Consider the following 18,884-nt stretch of genomic DNA (forward strand, 5'->3'; position numbering starts at 1 on the left):
TTCAAAGTATGTATACAAATTTTACTGTTGTGGTAAAAGGTGTGATCATTCATTTCTAATAGGCAAGGGAGAGAAAACATAATGTTAAGTTAGGGGAAATTAATGGGCAAAAACAGCCATGTTTTTATAAACTAATATTCAAGTCCAAGTGATGATTCTACTACAGGTCCTTCTCAAAATATTAGCATATTGTGATAAAGTTCATTATTTTCCATAATGTCATGATGAAAATTTAACATTCTTATATTTTAGATTCATTGCACACTAACTGAAATATTTCAGGTCTTTTATTGTCTTAATACGGATTATTTTGGCATACAGCTCATGAAAACCCAAAATTCCTATCTCACAAAATTAGCATATCATTAAAAGGGTCTCTAAACGAGCTATGAACCTAATCATCTGAATCAACGAGTTAACTCTAAACACCTGCAAAAGATTCCTGAGGCCTTTAAAACTCCCAGCCTGGTTCATCACTCAAAACCCCAATCATGGGTAAGACTGCTGACCTGACTGCTGTCCAGAAGGCCACTATTGACACCCTCAAGCAAGAGGGTAAGACACAGAAAGACATTTCTGAACGAATAGGCTGTTCCCAGAGTGCTGTATCAAGGCACCTCAGTGGGAAGTCTGTGGGAAGGAAAAAGTGTGGCAGAAAACGCTGCACAACGAGAAGAGGTGACCAGACCCTGAGGAAGATTGTGGAGAAGGGCCGATTCCAGACCTTGGGGGACCTGAGGAAGCAGTGGACTGAGTCTGGAGTAGAAACATCCAGAGCCACCGTGCACAGGCGTGTGCAGGAAATGGGCTACAGGTGCCACATTCCCCAGACCTGGGCTACAGAGAAGCAGCACTGGACTGTTGCTCAGTGGTCCAAAGTACTTTTTTTGAATGAAAGTAAATTCTGCATGTCATTCGGAAATCAAGGTGCCAGAGTCTGGAGGAAGACTGGGGAGAAGGAAAAGCCAAAATGCCAGAAGTCCAGTGTCAAGTACCCACAGTCAGTGATGGTCTGGGGTGCCGTGTCAGCTGCTGGTGTTGGTCCACTGTGTTTTATCAAGGGCAGGGTCAATGCAGCTAGCTATCAGGAGATTTTGGAGCACTTCATGCTTCCATCTGCTGAAAAGCTTTATGGAGATGAAGATTTCATTTTTCAGCACGACCTGGCACCTGCTCACAGTGCCAAAACCACTGGTAAATGGTTTACTGACCATGGTATCACTGTGCTCAATTGGCCTGCCAACTCTCCTGACCTGAACCCCATAGAGAATCTGTGGAATATTGTGAAGAGAACGTTGAGAGACTCAAGACCCAACACTCTGGATGAGCTAAAGGCCGCTATCGAAGCATCCTGGGCCTCCATAAGACCTCAGCAGTGCCACAGGCTGATTGCCTCCATGCCACGCCGCATTGAAGCAGTCATTTCTGCAAAAGGATTCCCGACCAAGTATTGAGTGCATAACTGTACATGATTATTTGAAGGTTGACGTTTTTTGTATTAAAAACACTTTTCTTTTATTGGTCGGATGAAATATGCTAATTTTGTGAGATAGTAATTTTGGGTTTTCATGAGCTGTATGCCAAAATCATCCATATTAAGACAATAAAAGACCTGAAATATTTCAGTTAGTGTTCAATGAATCTAAAATATATGAATGTTAAATTTTCATCATGACATTATGGAAAATAATGAACTTTATCACAATATGCTAATATTTTGAGAAGGACCTGTAGTTCACAATGAAGCAGTCTTCAGTGTGGGATGTTGCCTAGGACGTCCACTCCTGTCTCTTTGTAGCAACCTGCTAATGACTCTCTGTGACATTTTTAGATCAGTGGCCACTTCTGTCTGAGAAGATCCTGTTTTAAGCCTCACTGGTGAGGTACTGTTGATCAATTGTTAGGTGTCGTCTTAGTCTCATGTCAAAATGTGACCAGCATGATGAGGACTGTTTAAATACCAATTCTGATTGAACCAGGAAATTTATAGATCGATTCATTAATCAAACACCTGCTGTGAATTTTGTTGTTAAGCTCCTTGTTAGAAAACGGCAAGTTGTGCAAAAAGTACTGAAACACTTAACAGTTGGACATTCAAAAGTTTATAGGTCACATTAAGTTCACCTGTAAAGGTTATAGAGCAGTTTAGGTTCATCCTGAAACTCCACCTGATAGGCGGATTTCCCTTTTTGTGAGTAATGTATATTAAAATTTGTGGGTGTAATGTGAAAAATGCAAAAAAAAAAAAAATTATCTTGCATTAATACATCTGCAAAGTACTTGTTATAGGTTCATATCGACTAAGGATGTAAAGGGATTTTTTTGGGAAAAATGTATGACGTTTAAAAGCATAACAACCTGCTGGATGACTCTTAAAGTACTGAACTCAAACACGAGCAGACAAAGCTGTTTGTTGTTTCTAACACAATAACATTAGTGTAGAAAACTGACGTGCAAATGTTCTAACTGGCCTAAACCAAGAAAACGAGCCTAATTTGACGTAGTACAGGTTGACCGTTTTAACCATATGAACATACACCTGCTGGTGTTATGCTACCAATTATTTTTATTATGAAAGTTAAACTCCTTGTAATTACCTGAATGTTAACTTAAAAAGTATTTCAAGTACAACCCCAAAAAGGCCAGTAATTAACCAGGTATAGTCTAACAACCCTTTTAATGATAAACAAAATTCACATTAAAAAAATCATTTGTTTTACTTTGCAAAGGAGAACAATATGCAACATTAAAATATGAACTTTATTGCAAACAATAAAAAAAAAAATCCAACATTTAGTTCAAATCTTGCTACTTTGTTTTTAAAGAAACAGTACCATGTTGTTGCTCCACCATCTTAATCAGTAACACCCAGCTGTAGGTTTGTATATGTCCTCTATATGAAGCTAAATATTTTATGTGCATTTGTTTTGTTTTAATTAAACTGAGATCTGTTTGTGTAAAAAAATTATTTCTATTCTAAATATTCTAAATTTCTATTCTTAACTAATCAGGCAGGATCGCTGTAGCAACTTTACTATAGGGTCCATATCGGCCAAATATGTCTTTGCCCACTACAGCCGCACACAACCTGTGGCCACGCTTGTACTTATTGATCAGAGCACACATGGGCAGAGACTTGGCCTCCAGTTTATCGTAAGTATCCCACTTGAGGAAGACGCCACTCCCTTTAAAGGTCTCCATCGTCAGGAGGATGCTGCAGCAGGGAGAGAGGAAATGTGATGACAAACTCCTTGCCTTCACAATAATTTCACTAAATATTTGTCCAGTGTTTTTTCTTACGTGTAACTTTCCATAGGCGGCGCACAGGGGTTTTTGTCCTCCACGTTCCAGAGAACGGATATTCGAGTTGGGTTCCTAATGAAGGCAAGATTTACGTCTACTCTTTGAGGCAAACTATACGATGCTGCTTCCATCTTCAGGACGGAAGGGAAGGGGATGTTGGGAAGAGGCGGATAAAAGAACATATCCTATTTGGAGCAAAAACAAAGAGAAGATGTTTTGAAACTTGCAAAACAAAAATATGCCCATTTTCCATCTGTGGTGCATGTGTAATACCTCAACATCCTTCATTGGTTCTATGCCTTCTATTTCTTTGAGCGGAGGACTGCTGCTCTGGCTGGGAGGGGAATCATCTTTTTTTATCCTTTTAGCCACTGGCTCCTCAAAATGCTCTAGCTTCTTGTCATTGTAGTCTTCTTCTTGGAAATCTGTTACCTCTCTTTTTATTGTGCTGGCAAGTTTCTGAATTTGACAACCCAAAAGAAAATAAAGGCAACAGATAAAAAAATAAAAACCATGAAATGAAATCTTATGAAAAGATGTTTGATTGAGAGCTCAGTTGGATGAACATACTGTATACAGTTTCAGTAAGAAGCGTACAATTCCTGCAGCACTGTAGATGTATTTAAAATATTCAATGATTTTTGTAAAAACAAAATACCAAATCCCAATGTGCACCTAGCACAGGTTTAAATGTATTTTCTGTTATCCACACGGTCCAAATAATGCATACACACTCAAATGTAAAAACACTCCTACTCATTTAAATGGCTCTTAGCAAGTTGCATCTCATACCCACACTTTGTATAGCCACCAATAAGCTTCTGGCAAAATTCTGCCTGGATATGTGGACCCTCAATGTCAGTCTGCTTTACCTTTTCCAGTTTTGCTATGTGTTTTAGGGTTTCCTTTTTGGGATCCTAAATGCTACCCTTCAATGAAAGCAAAATATTCAGGGTGTTCTTGAACTAGACAAGAAAGAAGCCCTGCACTACAACTGGTGCCTTCAAGCTATTCTGAAAACAGAAACTGCCCACATGGACAAGTAAAATGTAATGTTTTATAGTGAAACGATGCAGAGATAAAGCTATTAGGCCCCAGTGACAGGTTTTTTTTTAAAGGAGTCAAGGTGATGTTTTGAACCCTAAGAACACTTCAACTGCCAAACATGGGGATGGCAGTATCACCCTGTGGGTTTCTCTTACTGCCATGTCCACAGGCAGTAGATAAAATAACGAGGGAAAAGGACAACCCTGAATTTAAATAATCAGCCCAGCGACTGGAACTTCTTCCAACGGGACAATGATCCCTGACATGAATTAAAACTGGTTTTGGAAGGGATAAAGGAAGCCAACATTAAGCGTCTGGAAAGTCCTGACCTTAACCCAATTGAAAATTTGCAAACAATGTCTAAAAGCCGGGTCCATGCCAGGCAACAAATCAATTCAAATGAGCTGTGTCATTTGTGATAAGAGTAGGATAAGAGTAGAGGAATTTATACAAATAGCATTAGTTGTTTATGCATATAATAGCCTGTATGTATAATTTTCACTGAGTGTGTTAGGGAAAATCCACCATAAGTTTAAACTTATGCACCCAATTCTTGCTTTGAAAAATCATTGAACAAAGAACAAACAAGGTGACATAAGCACAACAATAATCAGTGATAACATTTCATATATAACAAGTAAACAATATACATAAATCCATGGTACAAGTACACAGACGTCTCAAAATAGTTTTAAATTACTGATGTAATCAAGTGGTGTCCTTACTCTGATGGACCCCGATCCTACCATGCACTCTGAAGAGTCGAAGGGAACGAGACATGGTGGTGGCTTCTTCTCACATAAATCTGCCACAGCAGCCGTCGAACGTTGGGGCAGATAACAGATAAACAAGGAGAAAGATCAGGAAGGGAGCAACAAGAGAGCTTTTATTCACATGCAGATCGGTTCGACTAACTGAATTTAATCTATACTACCGCTTATATGAGTGAAGATAAGAAGATTTATTCTATGCCTGTAATTGTTGGGGAATATTGTGAGATGTCAAAACAGCTCAATTTGTGGTGACTAGGATTGTGCGAGGGTCACACAATCTATACTAGCAGGAGTAAACATGGTTTTATCTGGGAAAGTCAGACATCTGCAAAGCAACTTACCTTCATTACTTGAGCACCGATCCTTTAGTTCCCTGTTTATTTCCTATAAGGCAAAAACAATCCACTTAGAGCACAATGGCTATTCTCTTTTTATTTTTATAAAACAGTTGTTGGAGCTTCTACTTAGTTAGCCACACAATAGTCACAAACTTCTTAATGTACAAACGTTTTCTAATCATTATGCATTATGGTTACTTTTAATGGAACAAGTACTAATTCTCTAATTTTGAAAGTTTGAACCTGAAATATGATGCTGATAAAATAAAACCTTCACTGTTTATTGAAGGCAGCAAATTTATGCCTAAATGTTTAAAAAAAATAAATACTCAAAACATTTAAATAACATTCTCGCCCATAGACTGCTGGAGATAGGCACCAGCTCTCCCGCGACCCACTATGGAACAAGCGGTAGAAAATGACTGACTGACTGACATTTAAATAAACAAAAATATGTTTTTACCTTAGAGTCAGGAGAACCCCAAGGAGTAAGAACAGGAGGAGGCTCCTGCGGTTCTAAATCTGCCATAGCAGTGGTCAACACTTCACACAAAAAGGAAACAATATAAAACACACACAAGGCCATAAAACAAAATGAATATGTTCAGTTTTCTCACTAGTTGAAATGCATTGGGCCATTAGAACATAATAAATTAATTCAATTATTTTTGCATAAAAAGATACTAGAGCAAAATACTGTAAATCATTTTTAACCTTAAAGGCTGAAATATTTACTGCTTTGAAATTAACTTACCTTCATTATCAGCACACAACAGCTTCAGTGCATTTCTTGTCATTTCCTGAACAAACCGATGAAAAGCCGCTGCATTAGGAGTCAACTCATTGCAGGACAGAATTATGCCTGAAAGTTTGCTGCCCATAATCTCACTAATTTTAATATCAGACAATCATAACCTGAGTAAAGACAAAAACTGTTTTTAAATAAAATGTCATTAAAAGGAAACAAAGCTACCTTTAATCTTTACCCAGAATATCCTGTTTGATATTAGAATTTGTTCAATGTGACAAAAAAGCAAAAAGGGGGGAAAATACGTTTTCATAGCACTGTTTTCATCTAACTTAAACTAAAATGTGTTTGGTAATGAAAGATTGTTTTGTATTTGCATTAATATACCTGCTCAATTAACAGCTTTAAGGTCTACAGCAGGGATGGGCATTATTGTATTGTCATCATAAAACAAAATAAAAAGCATCAAGATACATTTCAGGTACACCATCACCCTTCCCAAAATGCAAGACTTGTCAAGCAAATTGGAGCTGCTTGATTAAAAAAAACAACCTGATCCCTCATGAAAACTATATGTTAAAAATCAAACTTATTTAAAGAATAAACATAAATTGATTTAGTAATCAAGGATGAAAGGAGGCACACTTACCATCATTTGGAGAAGCTCCCCACCTTTTGCTTCACAGCTGGGTTTTTTTTTCTCTACTATGGTTAAACCAAAACAAACAAATTAAAAACAAACAATCTAAATTCAGATACTTGTGTAATTTCGCTTGATGAGCTCTTACTCTGTGGCATTGCTTCCACGGTGTCATGCTGTGGGGTTTCCCTAAAAAGTTCACAACAAAGCTCATTACCTCGACACTTATTCAAGTCGCACACAAATTCAGGCTCTTCATAACACTGATTAGGAACTGAGCGAGTCCCACATACCTGAGGATGTCAGTGTTACCAGTGGAAGATGGAGAACTCTACAAGAATTTAGGAATAGATTCAACTTTGGGACATATTGCTAAGATTAAAATGCTTTTATACAGAATCACAAATAAAAATAAACTGGGTAGTATTTTATACAAACCTGTTTCTGAGTATTTGCTATGTGGGAGAAAACTACCTCGGCTCTCCTCGCTATTGCACTGATTCGATTCTGAGGAAGAAAGAAGAAACAGATAACATTGGTCATTTAAAGCTCCATTTATGGGAGATTACCCCTTCAGTTTTTGTCCCCTTGAATCTTTCCACATTTGATCACATTACAGGCACAAACATTAATGTATTTTAGTCAGATTTTAGGTCACAGACTAAAACAAAAGATGACATGAAGAAAAGGATTGTCAACATTTTTCATGAATACAAATCTAAAAAGCGTGGCGTGATACATCTTGACAAACTTCGCAGGGAAGGACTTGGACTCGCAAACATGAGACCATTAAATGCAGCAATGAATAAGCTATTTAAAGATGTTTACGTATTGAAGATCTTCTCAGTCTCAAATCTATCAATTAATCTAAGGGGTATTTTTTTTTGTCAGGGAAGCATCTTATTGCACATTTAAAGTGAAGAAATTAGATGTACAGTCATGAAAAAATTGGAATATGCCTTTAAAAACAATTTAGCTCTAATAGGAAATGGTCACATCGTTCGTTCGTTCGTCGTCTTCCGCTTATCCAGGACCGGGTCGCGGGGGCAGCAGACTCAGCAGAGACGCCCAGACGTCCCTCTCTCCAGACACCTCCTCCAGGGGGAGCCCGAGGCGTTCCCAGGCCAGCCGAGAGACATAGTCCCTCCAGCGTGTCCTGGGCCGTCCCCTGGGCCTCCTCCCGGTGGGACGTGCCTGGAACACCTCCCGAGGAAGGCGTCCAGGAGGCATCCGGTATAGATGCCCGAGCCACCTCAACTGGCTCCTCTCGATGTGGAGGAGCAGCGGCTCTACTCCGAGCCCCTCCCGGATGGCCGAGCTCCTCACCCTATCTCTAAGGGAGTGCCCGGCCACCCTACGGAGGAAGCTCATTTCAGCCGCTTGTATCCGTGATCTCGTTCTTTCGGTCATGACCCAAAGTTCATGGCCATAGGTGAGGGTAGGAACGTAGACCGACCAGTAAATTGAGAGCTTTGCTTTTCGGCTCAGCTCTCTCTTCACCACAATGGACCGGCACAGCGCCCCCATTACTGTGGCAGCTGCACCGATCCGTCTGTCGATCTCCCGCTCCATTCTTCCCTCACTCGTGAACAAGACCCCGAGATACTTAAACTCCTCCACTTGAGGCAGGAACTCCCCTTCAACCTGAAGAGGACAAGCCACCCTTTTCCGGTCTAGTACCATGGCCTCGGACTTGGAGGAGCTGATCCTCATCCCAGCCGCTTCACACTCGGCTGCGAACCGCCACAGCGCATGCTGTAGGTCTTGGCTAGAGGGGGCCAGCAGGACCACGTCATCCGCAAAAAGAAGAGACGAAATCCACTGGTCCCCAAACCAGACCCCCTCCGGCCCTTGGCTGCGTCTAGAAATCCTGTCCATAAAAGTTAGGAACAGGACCGGCGACAAAGGGCAGCCCTGCCGGAGTCCAACATGCACTGGGAACAGGTCCGACTTAGTGCCGGCAATGCGGACCAAACTCCTGCTCCGCTCGTACAGGGACCGGATGGCCCCTAATAAAGGGCCCCCGATTCCATACTCCTGGAGCACCCCCCACAGGGCATCACGAGGGACACAGTCGAATGCCTTCTCCAGGTCCACAAAACACATGTGAACCGGTTGGGCAAACTCCCATGAACCCTCGAGCACCCTGTAGAGGGTATAGAGCTGGTCCAGTGTTCCACGGCTGGGACGAAAACCACACTGTTCCTCCTGAAGCCGAGGTTCGACTATCGGTCGGACTCTCCTCTCCAATACCCTGGCGTAGGCCTTACCAGGGAGGCTGAGGAGTGTGATCCCCCTGTAGTTGGAACACAACCTCCGGTCCCCCTTCTTATAAAGGGGGACCGCCACCCCAGTCTGCCAGTCCAGAGGCACTGTCCCCGACTGCCACGCAATGTTGAAGAGGCGTGTCAACCATGACAGCCCTACAACATCCAGAGACTTGAGGTACTCAGGGCGGATCTCATCCACCCCCGAAGCCTTGCCACCGCGGAGCTTTTTAACCTTTTTAAAGCTTTTTAAAGTCGGTGACTTCAGCCTGGGTGATGAAAGAGTCCAACCCCGAGTCCCCATCCTCTGTTTCCATCACGGAATGCGTGATGGCAGGATTGAGGAGATCCTCGAAGTACTCCTTCCACCGCCCGATAATGTCCTCAGTCGAGGTCAGCAGTCTCCCGCCCCCACTATAAACAGTGTTGGCAGAGCACTGCTTCCCCCTCCTGAGGCGTTGGACGGTTTGCCAGAATCGCTTCGAGGCCAACCGGTAGTCCTTCTCCATGGCCTCACCGAACTCTTCCCAGGCCCGAGTTTTTGCCTCTGCCACAGCCCGGGCCGCAGCACGCTTGGCCTCACGGTACCCGTCAGCCGCCTCAGGAGTCCCACAAGCCAACCACAGCCGATAGGACTCCTTCTTCAGCTTAACAGCATCCCTTACTGCCGGTGTCCACCACCGGGTTCTGGGATTGCCGCCACGACAGGCACCGCAGACCTTACGGCCGCAGCTATGGGCAGCAGCATCGACAATAGATGCAGAGAACATGGTCCACTCTGACTCTATGTCTCCAACATCCCCCGGGATCTGGTCGAAGCTCTCCCGGAGGTGGGAGTTGAATACATCCCTGGCCGAGGGCTCCGCCAGGCGTTCCCAGCAGACCCTCACTATGCGCTTGGGCCTGCCGAGTCTGTCCGGCTTTCTCCTCCTCCAGCGGATCCAACTCACCACCAGGTGATGATCAGTGGACAGCTCAGCCCCTCTCTTCACCCGAGTGTCCAAAACATGCGGCTGAAGGTCTGATGATACGACAACAAAGTCGATCATCGACCTCCTGCCTAGGGTGTCCTGGTGCCAAGTGCACTGATGGACACCCTTATGTTTGAACATGGTGTTCGTTATGGACAATCCGTGACTAGCACAGAAGTCCAATAACAAAACACCACTCGGATTCAGATCGGGGAGGCCATTCCTCCCGATCACGCCTCTCCAGGTGTCACTGTCGTTCCCCACGTGGGCGTTGAAGTCCCCCAGCAGAATAATGGAGTCCCCGGGAGGGGCACTATCCAGCACCCCCGACAGGGACGCCCAGAAGGCAGGGTACTCTGCACTACCACTCGGCCCGTAGGCTGAAATGATAGTCAGAGACCTCTCCCCAACCCGAAGGCGCAGGGATACAAATGGTCACATATTAATGTCAAATCTTACATAAATCCATCTCTGGAAACTGCAATTAAGCTTCAAAAACATTAAGCTAATTTAAATTATTAAGCAAAATATGTCAACAAAGATTTATTTTGACTCAGCCCAGGACTTTCCTTTTTTTTTATTCTCATCTCAGTCCTTGGTGGATTTGCTGGTATGTTTTGGGTCGTTGTCGTGTTGGAGGGTCCAGTTCTGCCTGAGCTTAATTTATTTTCCCACAATTTTCCTCGAGCAAACTCTGATACACAGAAATATTTAAGGTGGATTCTGTGATGGGGGGCTGGACAGGTCCTGCTGCAGCAAAGCATCACCAGACCATAACCCTTCTACCTCCATGCTTCACAATGAGGTTCTTTTCCTGGAATGCTGTACTTTGTTTACGCCACAGATGCCCTCGGTTCTGGCATCCAAGACAATCGTTATTAGACCCATCTGTCAAAAGAACATTATTCCAGAAGTTCCAAAGTATAAAAAAAAATGATCCTAAAGCTTTTTGGTGCTGTTTCTGTGTGATTTCTCAATTTGCTAAAAAATCGGAGCAATACAGACCACACAGATGTCACCCCGCTGTGACGTCATAAGGCGGCTGATCAACAGAACCACAGGACATTTAGGAAAGACTGGCACAGCAACATTACACAAAAGTTGAAAAAAGTTTAGTTAGTTCTGAATTTTTACCTCTCTTTAATCTAAAGTCAGGATGAAGGCCTTCTGCACTGGCTTTGTCAGAGGTCAATAAAATGTCTGCAATAGGTCAGATTCCCGCATGTCCATAAAACTATAAATACAGGCACTGAAATAAGCCGTTGTAACCTGATAAAATGTGGAAAAGCTCAACTTGTGTCAACACTTCATCAGGGGACTTTACAACTGATTTAACATTCAAAAAATAAAATCAGAAAGACATGAACCAAACAAGATAACATGCAGTGGAACAAGATAATCAAGCTAAGAGTTAGATGTTTAATAACATTATCAAATATTAAATGCTTAAAAGTTGACTGAGGAATTGTAACTCAGATACGAAAAAACACAAATAAATCACAGGAAAAATAAACGAAGGCTAAAAAACATAATGACCAGAAACAAAGAAAACACTAATAATTTCACTCACCTCTAGTTTCTGAATGGAAGTTTCTAAGCGGATTTCATCGTTTGTGTCTTGAATGTGTTGTATAACACTCTGAAGCTCCCTTTCTCTGTTTGCCACTGCTTTCTGGACCTCCTGCTCAATCAGAGTTTGCACCTGTAGAAACACAGAAAGCCAGCGAGAATGAGAAACCATGGTATTTACATATAAACATTTTAAAATATCTTGCACATACAAAGTTTATTATTTAAATCTTTAAATTAGTAATAACCACAAAATCTCAAGTTTTTTCTCACTTCTGATTGAGAGGTCTTTAGCTTCATATCACTGGCTCGAGTTGGACCAGACCCAGGAGGTAATGTCTTCAGTCTTCTCCAGAAAACAGACAGAAAGTCAAAAAACAATTAGATATTAGCTTAGTATTGGCCTATATATATATCATCAAAAGGAGCTAACAAAAATCTTAATTTTTTTTAGAAACACACAAATTGGAAAAAAAAAGAAAATGATGCATTACAGTGGAACATACGCCACACTATCACACTGCCAGAGAAAGCCAAACCCCAAAAAGCAACATGTACAACATAAGATCTGACAAATAACGGAGAATATAAAATTATTCAGCAGGTAGATCAAAATTGAAAGAAAATGTATCCAAACCCAGTGTCATGATTGAATGCAACAAAAATAATCCTATTTGTCTTTCTTCAGTGTCACCTACTTGCAAGTGGCATTCCTCAAGGATCCATGTCTAGCCCCATCCTGGTTTCACTTCAAATGTTGCATTTAAGGGCTATTTTTAATATTTCTTAATCAATATATTGCCATGCCACTAAAATTTTAAACTTAATATATAGTTGGGCTTTAATTAAGCTGTGTAAATGACACAAAACTATTAGTGAGTTTAATGTTTTTAATTTGGATAAAATCTAAACTACATTCCCAACATACATTTTAGCTTCACATAAAAAATATTTGGTGCAGAAAAACGTTGCCATCTCTTTGACAGTTGTTTTAAACTTGACAAACTTTGCCTACGATCATCTATTTTTCCTTACCACAAATGCTAAAAAAATATAAAAATGGAACAAGAATGTTTATTTAAATTATGCAAATTACATTTTATGAAATGTCTTTAATTACACACCCCTTTTCCCTTATCTTCTATTTTTAGTTAGTTTGGCAGCTAACAACATAGAGACGCAATGTGAAATCAGCTGATGACCGGTTAGGTTGAGGTGGCAACAACACTCTTCAGAGTGGAAGTTATTACAACACAATTTATTACAATTACAGTGTGGGGTTTCTGCCAGCCACAAACATGGTGTGTTTTAAAATATGGTGAATGCTGACCATTATAGCTCTTAAAAAGAAATCCGAATTGGCAGGTCAAAGCCAAACATAACCACCAATCAGAAATTGGTATTTTTTTTATCCAAGCCTGAGAGTTGCAAAAAAAGGGGCAGCAGAACTGATACAAATCTAAGTACTAAGTTTTCTTAGTAATACTAAAACACAAATCAAATAGTAATTGTAGAGTATTAAAATTGCATTCTGAATGTGTGTCAATGATCCAAAAACAGTTTTTAGTTTTAAAGGAAAATTGAGAAATTGTATTTTCCATCAACATAGCTACTGTTAAGAAAAAAATTATCTAGAAAATTGTTCACAGACCCAATCCAATCTCTTTTATTGGACCTAATTATAATTCCATCATAACAGTAAAATCAGACATAATATTAAACATTGCTTGATTATAGATTGCAGGAAGTAGTAACGAAACACAAAACTCCTAGTTTAGACAGACTTTTAAGACACAAAGCATCAGTAATCCCCTATTTATTTGCAATGTACTACTGATTATTTTCAGAACCACATACACTATAGTGCCAAAAGTATTGGGTCGCACCGCAAAATCAATACATTCCAGTGTTAAAAGCTCTTCTGTGGCTGCAGCTGTATAAAGTTTGCTGTGGAGAGACATGACTGGCCTGTACAGAGTCCTGACCTCAACCTTCTTGAACACCTTTGATATGAATTAGAACGGAGGCTGCAATTCTGGTTTTCTCATCTAACTATGAACACACTCCTAAACCTTGTGGAAGAAGTTTACAGAATAGTTAAAGTAGCTATTGCTGGGAGCGGTGAGTCCATCAACAAATTGGACATTATAGATTAAGAATAGGATGTCACCAAAGCTCATTTTCATGTAAAAGTAGACAGACGAATACTTTTGGCAATATAGTCTACCTTCTAGAGACACCAACCGACACCCTAGTGAAGCTCAACAGTCACCAACATCTCCCTTCTGGAAAGAGGTATACAACAAAAGGGGGCCATTACTTTGGTAAGTGGAGAAAAAGGATTAATACTATTGTCTTATTTCTACATTGTGTGTCTGCTGTACATTTCCAGGATAAGTAGAGCAATATGGGAAAAAATGATTGACAGTACTTTCATAACACTCTTTTTGGCCCAGGGAGGAAGATGCGCACACAATAAATAGGGTAGCATTTAAACACAAAGTAAACCAAGAATCCAAATGAGACAAACACAGTGAAAGTGCAAGCCAGAAAGAAAAACAGATTTTTTTCCATGCACGAACATATGGAACAGTGCACAGTGCTCTGAAGATGCAGCTAATGAAGCTTTTTACACAGACAACTTACTCATCCAGAAGATTCAAGGCCATCTCTGCATCAGACCTGAATCCATATGACACTTTGAGGGAACGCCAATTTTTAAAGGCCAAGCCAATGTTTATCCGACAATCGCGCCTGGAGCTTTTCGACAGTGTCCTATTTAAATGTTTCCCTCTCTTGTGTTCGGTGGACAGATCAGCAAGTCCACTGGAGCCAGTGGAAGCTGGGCTTTGATCTGGTATGGCTGACATGCTGGGTTTAAATCTCTGGCATGCTGTAGAGACAGAAGCTTATAAGATCATGCACAAAGAGTGCAGGTGCATCTCAGAAAATTAGAATAGCGTCGATTTTTGTGTTCATTTAATTCAAAAAGTGAAATTCATTTAGATTCATAACAGAGTGATATATTTCAAGTGCTTGTTTTTGTTGTTCTTAATTTTGATGATCGGAGCTTAGTCCGGGCAATAAAACAATTTCAAAGTTTCATAGAGGAGTAGAAAATGACAACAATGATAAAGGCAGGCTTTAAAATTCAATAAAACAGGCCTATAAGGCAGTACATGGGGCCACCATATTTTAAAAGATTTTTACAAGATTGAGAACAAATTTCAACCTTTGAACTTCATTAATTTTGTACTTATACTATGTTTTTTATGCTTGTATAATTATTTTACACTTGAGTGTTTTTTTTTCTGTGTCCCACAATGCTTCAGGGAATTGCTTGTTTAGTTTACGGCAAATTTTTAATATAAATACTATTAGTAATTAATAACAATTTATTTTAAATTTAAATAAATCCAGTTGGTATTAAAACAGATGCCATCTTAGAGACTGGACTGTTTAATTAAAACTGCCCTGTGAAATATTTCAACCTTTCAATTCAGTAACATATATAGTGATTTGTTTTTGTTTAGTTTTTTTGCCCATATCGACCAGCTCTATTATAGCTTACTGCTGATAAAACGTAAAATTTCCCTTTCTCAGAAAATCACACCATTTCATAAAACCAATGAAAAAAACTTTTCTAATAAGAAAAATGGTTATCTTTACACAATCATGGGTAAGACTGCCAACTTGACCACTGTCCCGACAGTCAGTCATCGACACTCTACACAAGGAGTGTAAGCCGCAAAACGCTATTGTTAAACAAGGTGTTTGTTCCCAGATTGCTGTATCTATCACATTAATGGAAGGTTGAGTGAAAGGAAAAAAAGAGTTGTAGAAAAAGGTGCATCGAAGAATTCTGATCAGAATCAAAAGGCATGAACTGCAGCTGGAGTCAGTGCCTCAAGGGTCACCACAAACAGTTCTACCCAGTACATGGGCTACAGCAGTCATGTTCCTTGTGTTAATCCATTCCTGAACCAGAGACAACATCACATGTCGCACCGGAGTTACAAACAAACATTTACACAGTGGTTGAAAGTCCACTTTTCAGATGAAAGTAAATTTAGGTTTTTATTTTGAACTCAAGGTTCTAGTGTCTGGAGGAAGAGTGGAGAAGCACAGAATCCAAGCTGCTTCAGTACAAATGTGAAGTTTCCATAGTCAGTGATGCTTTGGGGAGCCATGTGCTTTCATCTGCTTTTATAGGTCCAATGTGTTTGAGTCTTAAGTCAATGTAGGCAACTACTGGGCAATATTATGCTTCCCTCATTATCCAATAATAATTCCAACCGATGAATTATTATGTTAGAACTAGTTCCAACCGAACTATGCACCTGTCTACATGGCCAAAAGTACAAATACCTGGTTTATTCACCGACACTATGCTCGATTAGCCAGAAAGGAGTAATGTCAAGAAGAAGATGAGAGACGCCAGAGCCAACAATGCAGAAAAGCTAAAGGCCACTATTAGAGTAACATCTCAGCGGTGCCACAGGCTGATGGGCTCCTGTACTGTACATAAACACACTTTTTAATAGATTGACATTATTGTACTTCAATGCTTTTTTTACTGGTCCAGCTTGTTGTCCTTTGTCTGTGTTTTGGGAAGGGTAGGAGTTTGCCATGTGGTATTTGTTTGGGCATCTGACAGTGAAAATGATGCAGCCCAGGACTGTGGGAAGTTCAACTGAAACATGAAAGCAAATGTCAGCTGTATGGTAATTTTTTTCATGATATTGAAAGGATAGGAAGTATAAATATATATAATATCAGTAAATGTCGGTTATCAGCCCAAAATTTCATAACGGTGCACGACTAGTTGAAATATATCTTTCTGTATGTAATCAATCTATATACATGTCCCTGTATGAACCTAATTACTGTAGTAAACATATTTTTAGATATATTACTAAAATGTTCCTTTCTTTCATCGGTTTTTCAAAACACAACCAGCAACATGGATGTTTATATGAAACCGCATAGCATGCGCTCCAGGAACCTCCCAGTACGATACAGCCTTAAAAAAACAACCAAGTGTTCATGAGGTCAGTCATTTTGTTTCCTCTTTACAGCACACGTTATCGAAAAAAAAAAAAACGTTTTGATAGCATGAATAAAAAGAAAATCTTCACTTAGGGTCTGAGTTCTCCTTTTACTTCTATGTAAATCTTGTAACCCTTGATATGGATAAAATACTGATGCTTCTAGAAGGTACACGTTACAGTATAAGGCTACTGATTACTGAAACAGGCCGCCTGCTAACGAGCATACATTTCGGCTTTGGTTCTTTTTTTATTTTCCTATACTGAGGGAAATATGGTTTGAGAAAAGTAAGACAGTTTTAATGTAAAATTAAGTCACTGCAAAACGAAAAAAGAAAGTTATTAGTCCAACAGTTAAATTATATATACTCACAAATCTTCGGGTTCTCCCTAGGCTTTATTTCGCTTTTTCTTCGTGTTCTATTGATGCTTAACGGCAGCTAGCAAACTAACCGCAACATGTATTGACGCCGCCTACTGGACTGGAGTATGGCCCGACAAGTACCAGAAAGCCAAAAGCGCATGTTTTTTTTATAATTGTACAGTACAAGGGGCTTTACAATCCAAACACCCATTTTAGCCCCCCGCTTAGCCAATTTAAACTCGTTTAGAGCCGCAAAAGTTACATGACTTTTTTTTAAAGTTATAATTTTTCTGTTACAGGAAATTTATTATCATTTATTATTGAAGAACCAACGTTTTATTTGTATTAAACATTTGTAAAAACGTAAAACTTTTACAAAAGCATGACAGATACATTTTCTTCAATATAACGTTATTTGTGGAAAATCATGTTTAAAAAAGTGCATCATTTCCAGCCTATTGACAACAAAAATACATGTGATAAAATATTAATGGTGTCATTCTGTTGCAGAAATCCAATGTCAGTCAGTCAGTCATTTTCTACCACTTATTCCATAGTGGGTCGCAGGGAAGCTGGTGCCTATCTCCAGCAGTCTATGGGCGAGAGGCAGGGTACACCCTGGACCTGGGTTCGATTACAGTCCGAGTACCGTGCTTACAGTGCTACCAACTGCGCCACCGTGCAGACCATGTAATCATTCCATTTAAAAAACAGAAAACCTGCTAAAACCTGCATTTGATATTATATCTAAATTTAAAAACATTAGTCATAATTTTTTGCCAAAGTTACTAAGAGCTGTTGTGGGAGGTCCAAAGAATCATTTGCAGGTCCAGAGCTGCAGGTGGCAGAACCCTAGTACAGTATCTGACAAGTTATTGCCTTGTATATTGCCTCGTATAATTAAATAACATTTGATAAGTATAATACTTATTTAAGATGTATTCACATAAAACATGCTGACAGATTCTGTTATTATTATTATTATTATTACTACTCATTTTTATAATACTTAACAAAACAACAATAACTGTTCATATGAATAATGCATCTTTAACAATTAAAATAAAATCAATAAATTTATTGCTAATATTAATATTACTGCTATTGTCATTTTTTCATTTAAAAAAACCCTGAAAAACATATTCCTAAAAACATAGTTAAACTGTTCCACTACTTATTTTGAGTGTAATATGAGAACAACAGTCTGAACAGAGATTCTCAAACGTTCCTCTCCACAGCTCCTACAGCTCTGAGGGGTTTCCCTTGGTTTTTCCTTATGTGTTTATGAGACATGTCTCTCAGAGGACATCCTTACTGTATGTTAAACTGTCTCAACAGGCTAATGTTGATGCAAAGGTGCAGCCTATTATGATTTGTGGGTGTTTTGGGGTTTTGTTGGTCTTATTTCACAGTTGAAGTTTTGAATCTTGTTTCTCTTTATTTTCTGGTCATGTTTTGTCAAGTTTGGTTTTTGGATCTGGTTATGCTTTAGTTTCATGTTTTTCTGGTTATGTTTCTTTTAGTTTGCATCCTTGGATTTTCGTTCTGCTCAAGCCATGTTTTGTCCTGTCAATTAACTTTATCTGGTTCACCTGCTCCAAGCCAATCTGTCTCCTTGCTCCACCTGGTTCACACTCCATATATACACACCTGTTCAGTTATTCATTGCGGAAACATTTCTCAGATCATGCTCATGTCTTGTTGTTCGGATCATGCCATGCCTGTCTTGCCTGCCCGTTTATTGTTTTGTTCATGCCTGGTCTTGTGAGAGAGGTTTTGTTAATTAACGTTTCTTCACTTACCGTCATGCTGCCTG

General features: G+C 39.8%; 1 protein-coding gene across 3 annotated transcripts; it reads right to left on the reverse strand.

Annotated features, from left to right (window-relative positions):
• Nucleotides 1–2,741: 2,741 nt before the first annotated feature.
• On the reverse strand, nucleotides 2,742–17,192 carry LOC124863806 (activating transcription factor 7-interacting protein 2-like). 3 transcript variants are annotated; one of them, XM_047358304.1, is made up of 15 exons: nucleotides 17,078–17,192; nucleotides 14,303–14,549; nucleotides 11,930–12,002; nucleotides 11,658–11,789; nucleotides 7,288–7,356; nucleotides 7,143–7,180; nucleotides 6,998–7,038; nucleotides 6,859–6,914; nucleotides 6,216–6,261; nucleotides 5,925–6,004; nucleotides 5,465–5,507; nucleotides 5,076–5,155; nucleotides 3,577–3,762; nucleotides 3,301–3,488; nucleotides 2,742–3,214 (listed from the first exon to the last, which is right to left on the reverse strand). In XM_047358304.1, the coding sequence occupies exons 2-15, from the start codon at nucleotides 14,524–14,526 to the stop codon at nucleotides 3,004–3,006; spliced, it is 1,467 nt and encodes a 488-aa protein (XP_047214260.1). In that variant the 5' UTR covers nucleotides 14,527–14,549; nucleotides 17,078–17,192; the 3' UTR covers nucleotides 2,742–3,003. The 3 variants fall into 3 exon arrangements, with proteins under 3 accessions (XP_047214260.1, XP_047214259.1, XP_047214261.1); XM_047358303.1 differs by having other exon boundaries at nucleotides 3,577–3,777; XM_047358305.1 differs by lacking the exon at nucleotides 14,303–14,549 and having other exon boundaries at nucleotides 3,577–3,777; nucleotides 17,078–17,175.
• Between the last annotated feature and the right edge of the window lie 1,692 nt (nucleotides 17,193–18,884).

Source organism: Girardinichthys multiradiatus, chromosome Y (genome assembly GCF_021462225.1).
Source record: "Girardinichthys multiradiatus isolate DD_20200921_A chromosome Y, DD_fGirMul_XY1, whole genome shotgun sequence".
Classification (NCBI taxonomy): Eukaryota; Metazoa; Chordata; class Actinopteri; order Cyprinodontiformes; family Goodeidae; genus Girardinichthys; species Girardinichthys multiradiatus.

Excerpts from the sequence above, each read along its gene's own strand:
- LOC124863806 (XM_047358303.1), bottom strand. The coding sequence starts at position 14,526 with ATGTCAGCCATACCAGATCAAAGCCCAGCTTCCACTGGCTCCAGTGGA. Across the intron at positions 12,003-14,302 it reads GCCTTGAATCTTCTGGATGA|ACTGAAGACATTACCTCCTG; the intron begins GTAAGTTGTCTG and ends TTTCTGGAGAAG. Across the intron at positions 3,215-3,300 it reads CCGCCTATGGAAAGTTACAC|CATCCTCCTGACGATGGAGA; the intron begins GTAAGAAAAAAC and ends TCCCTGCTGCAG.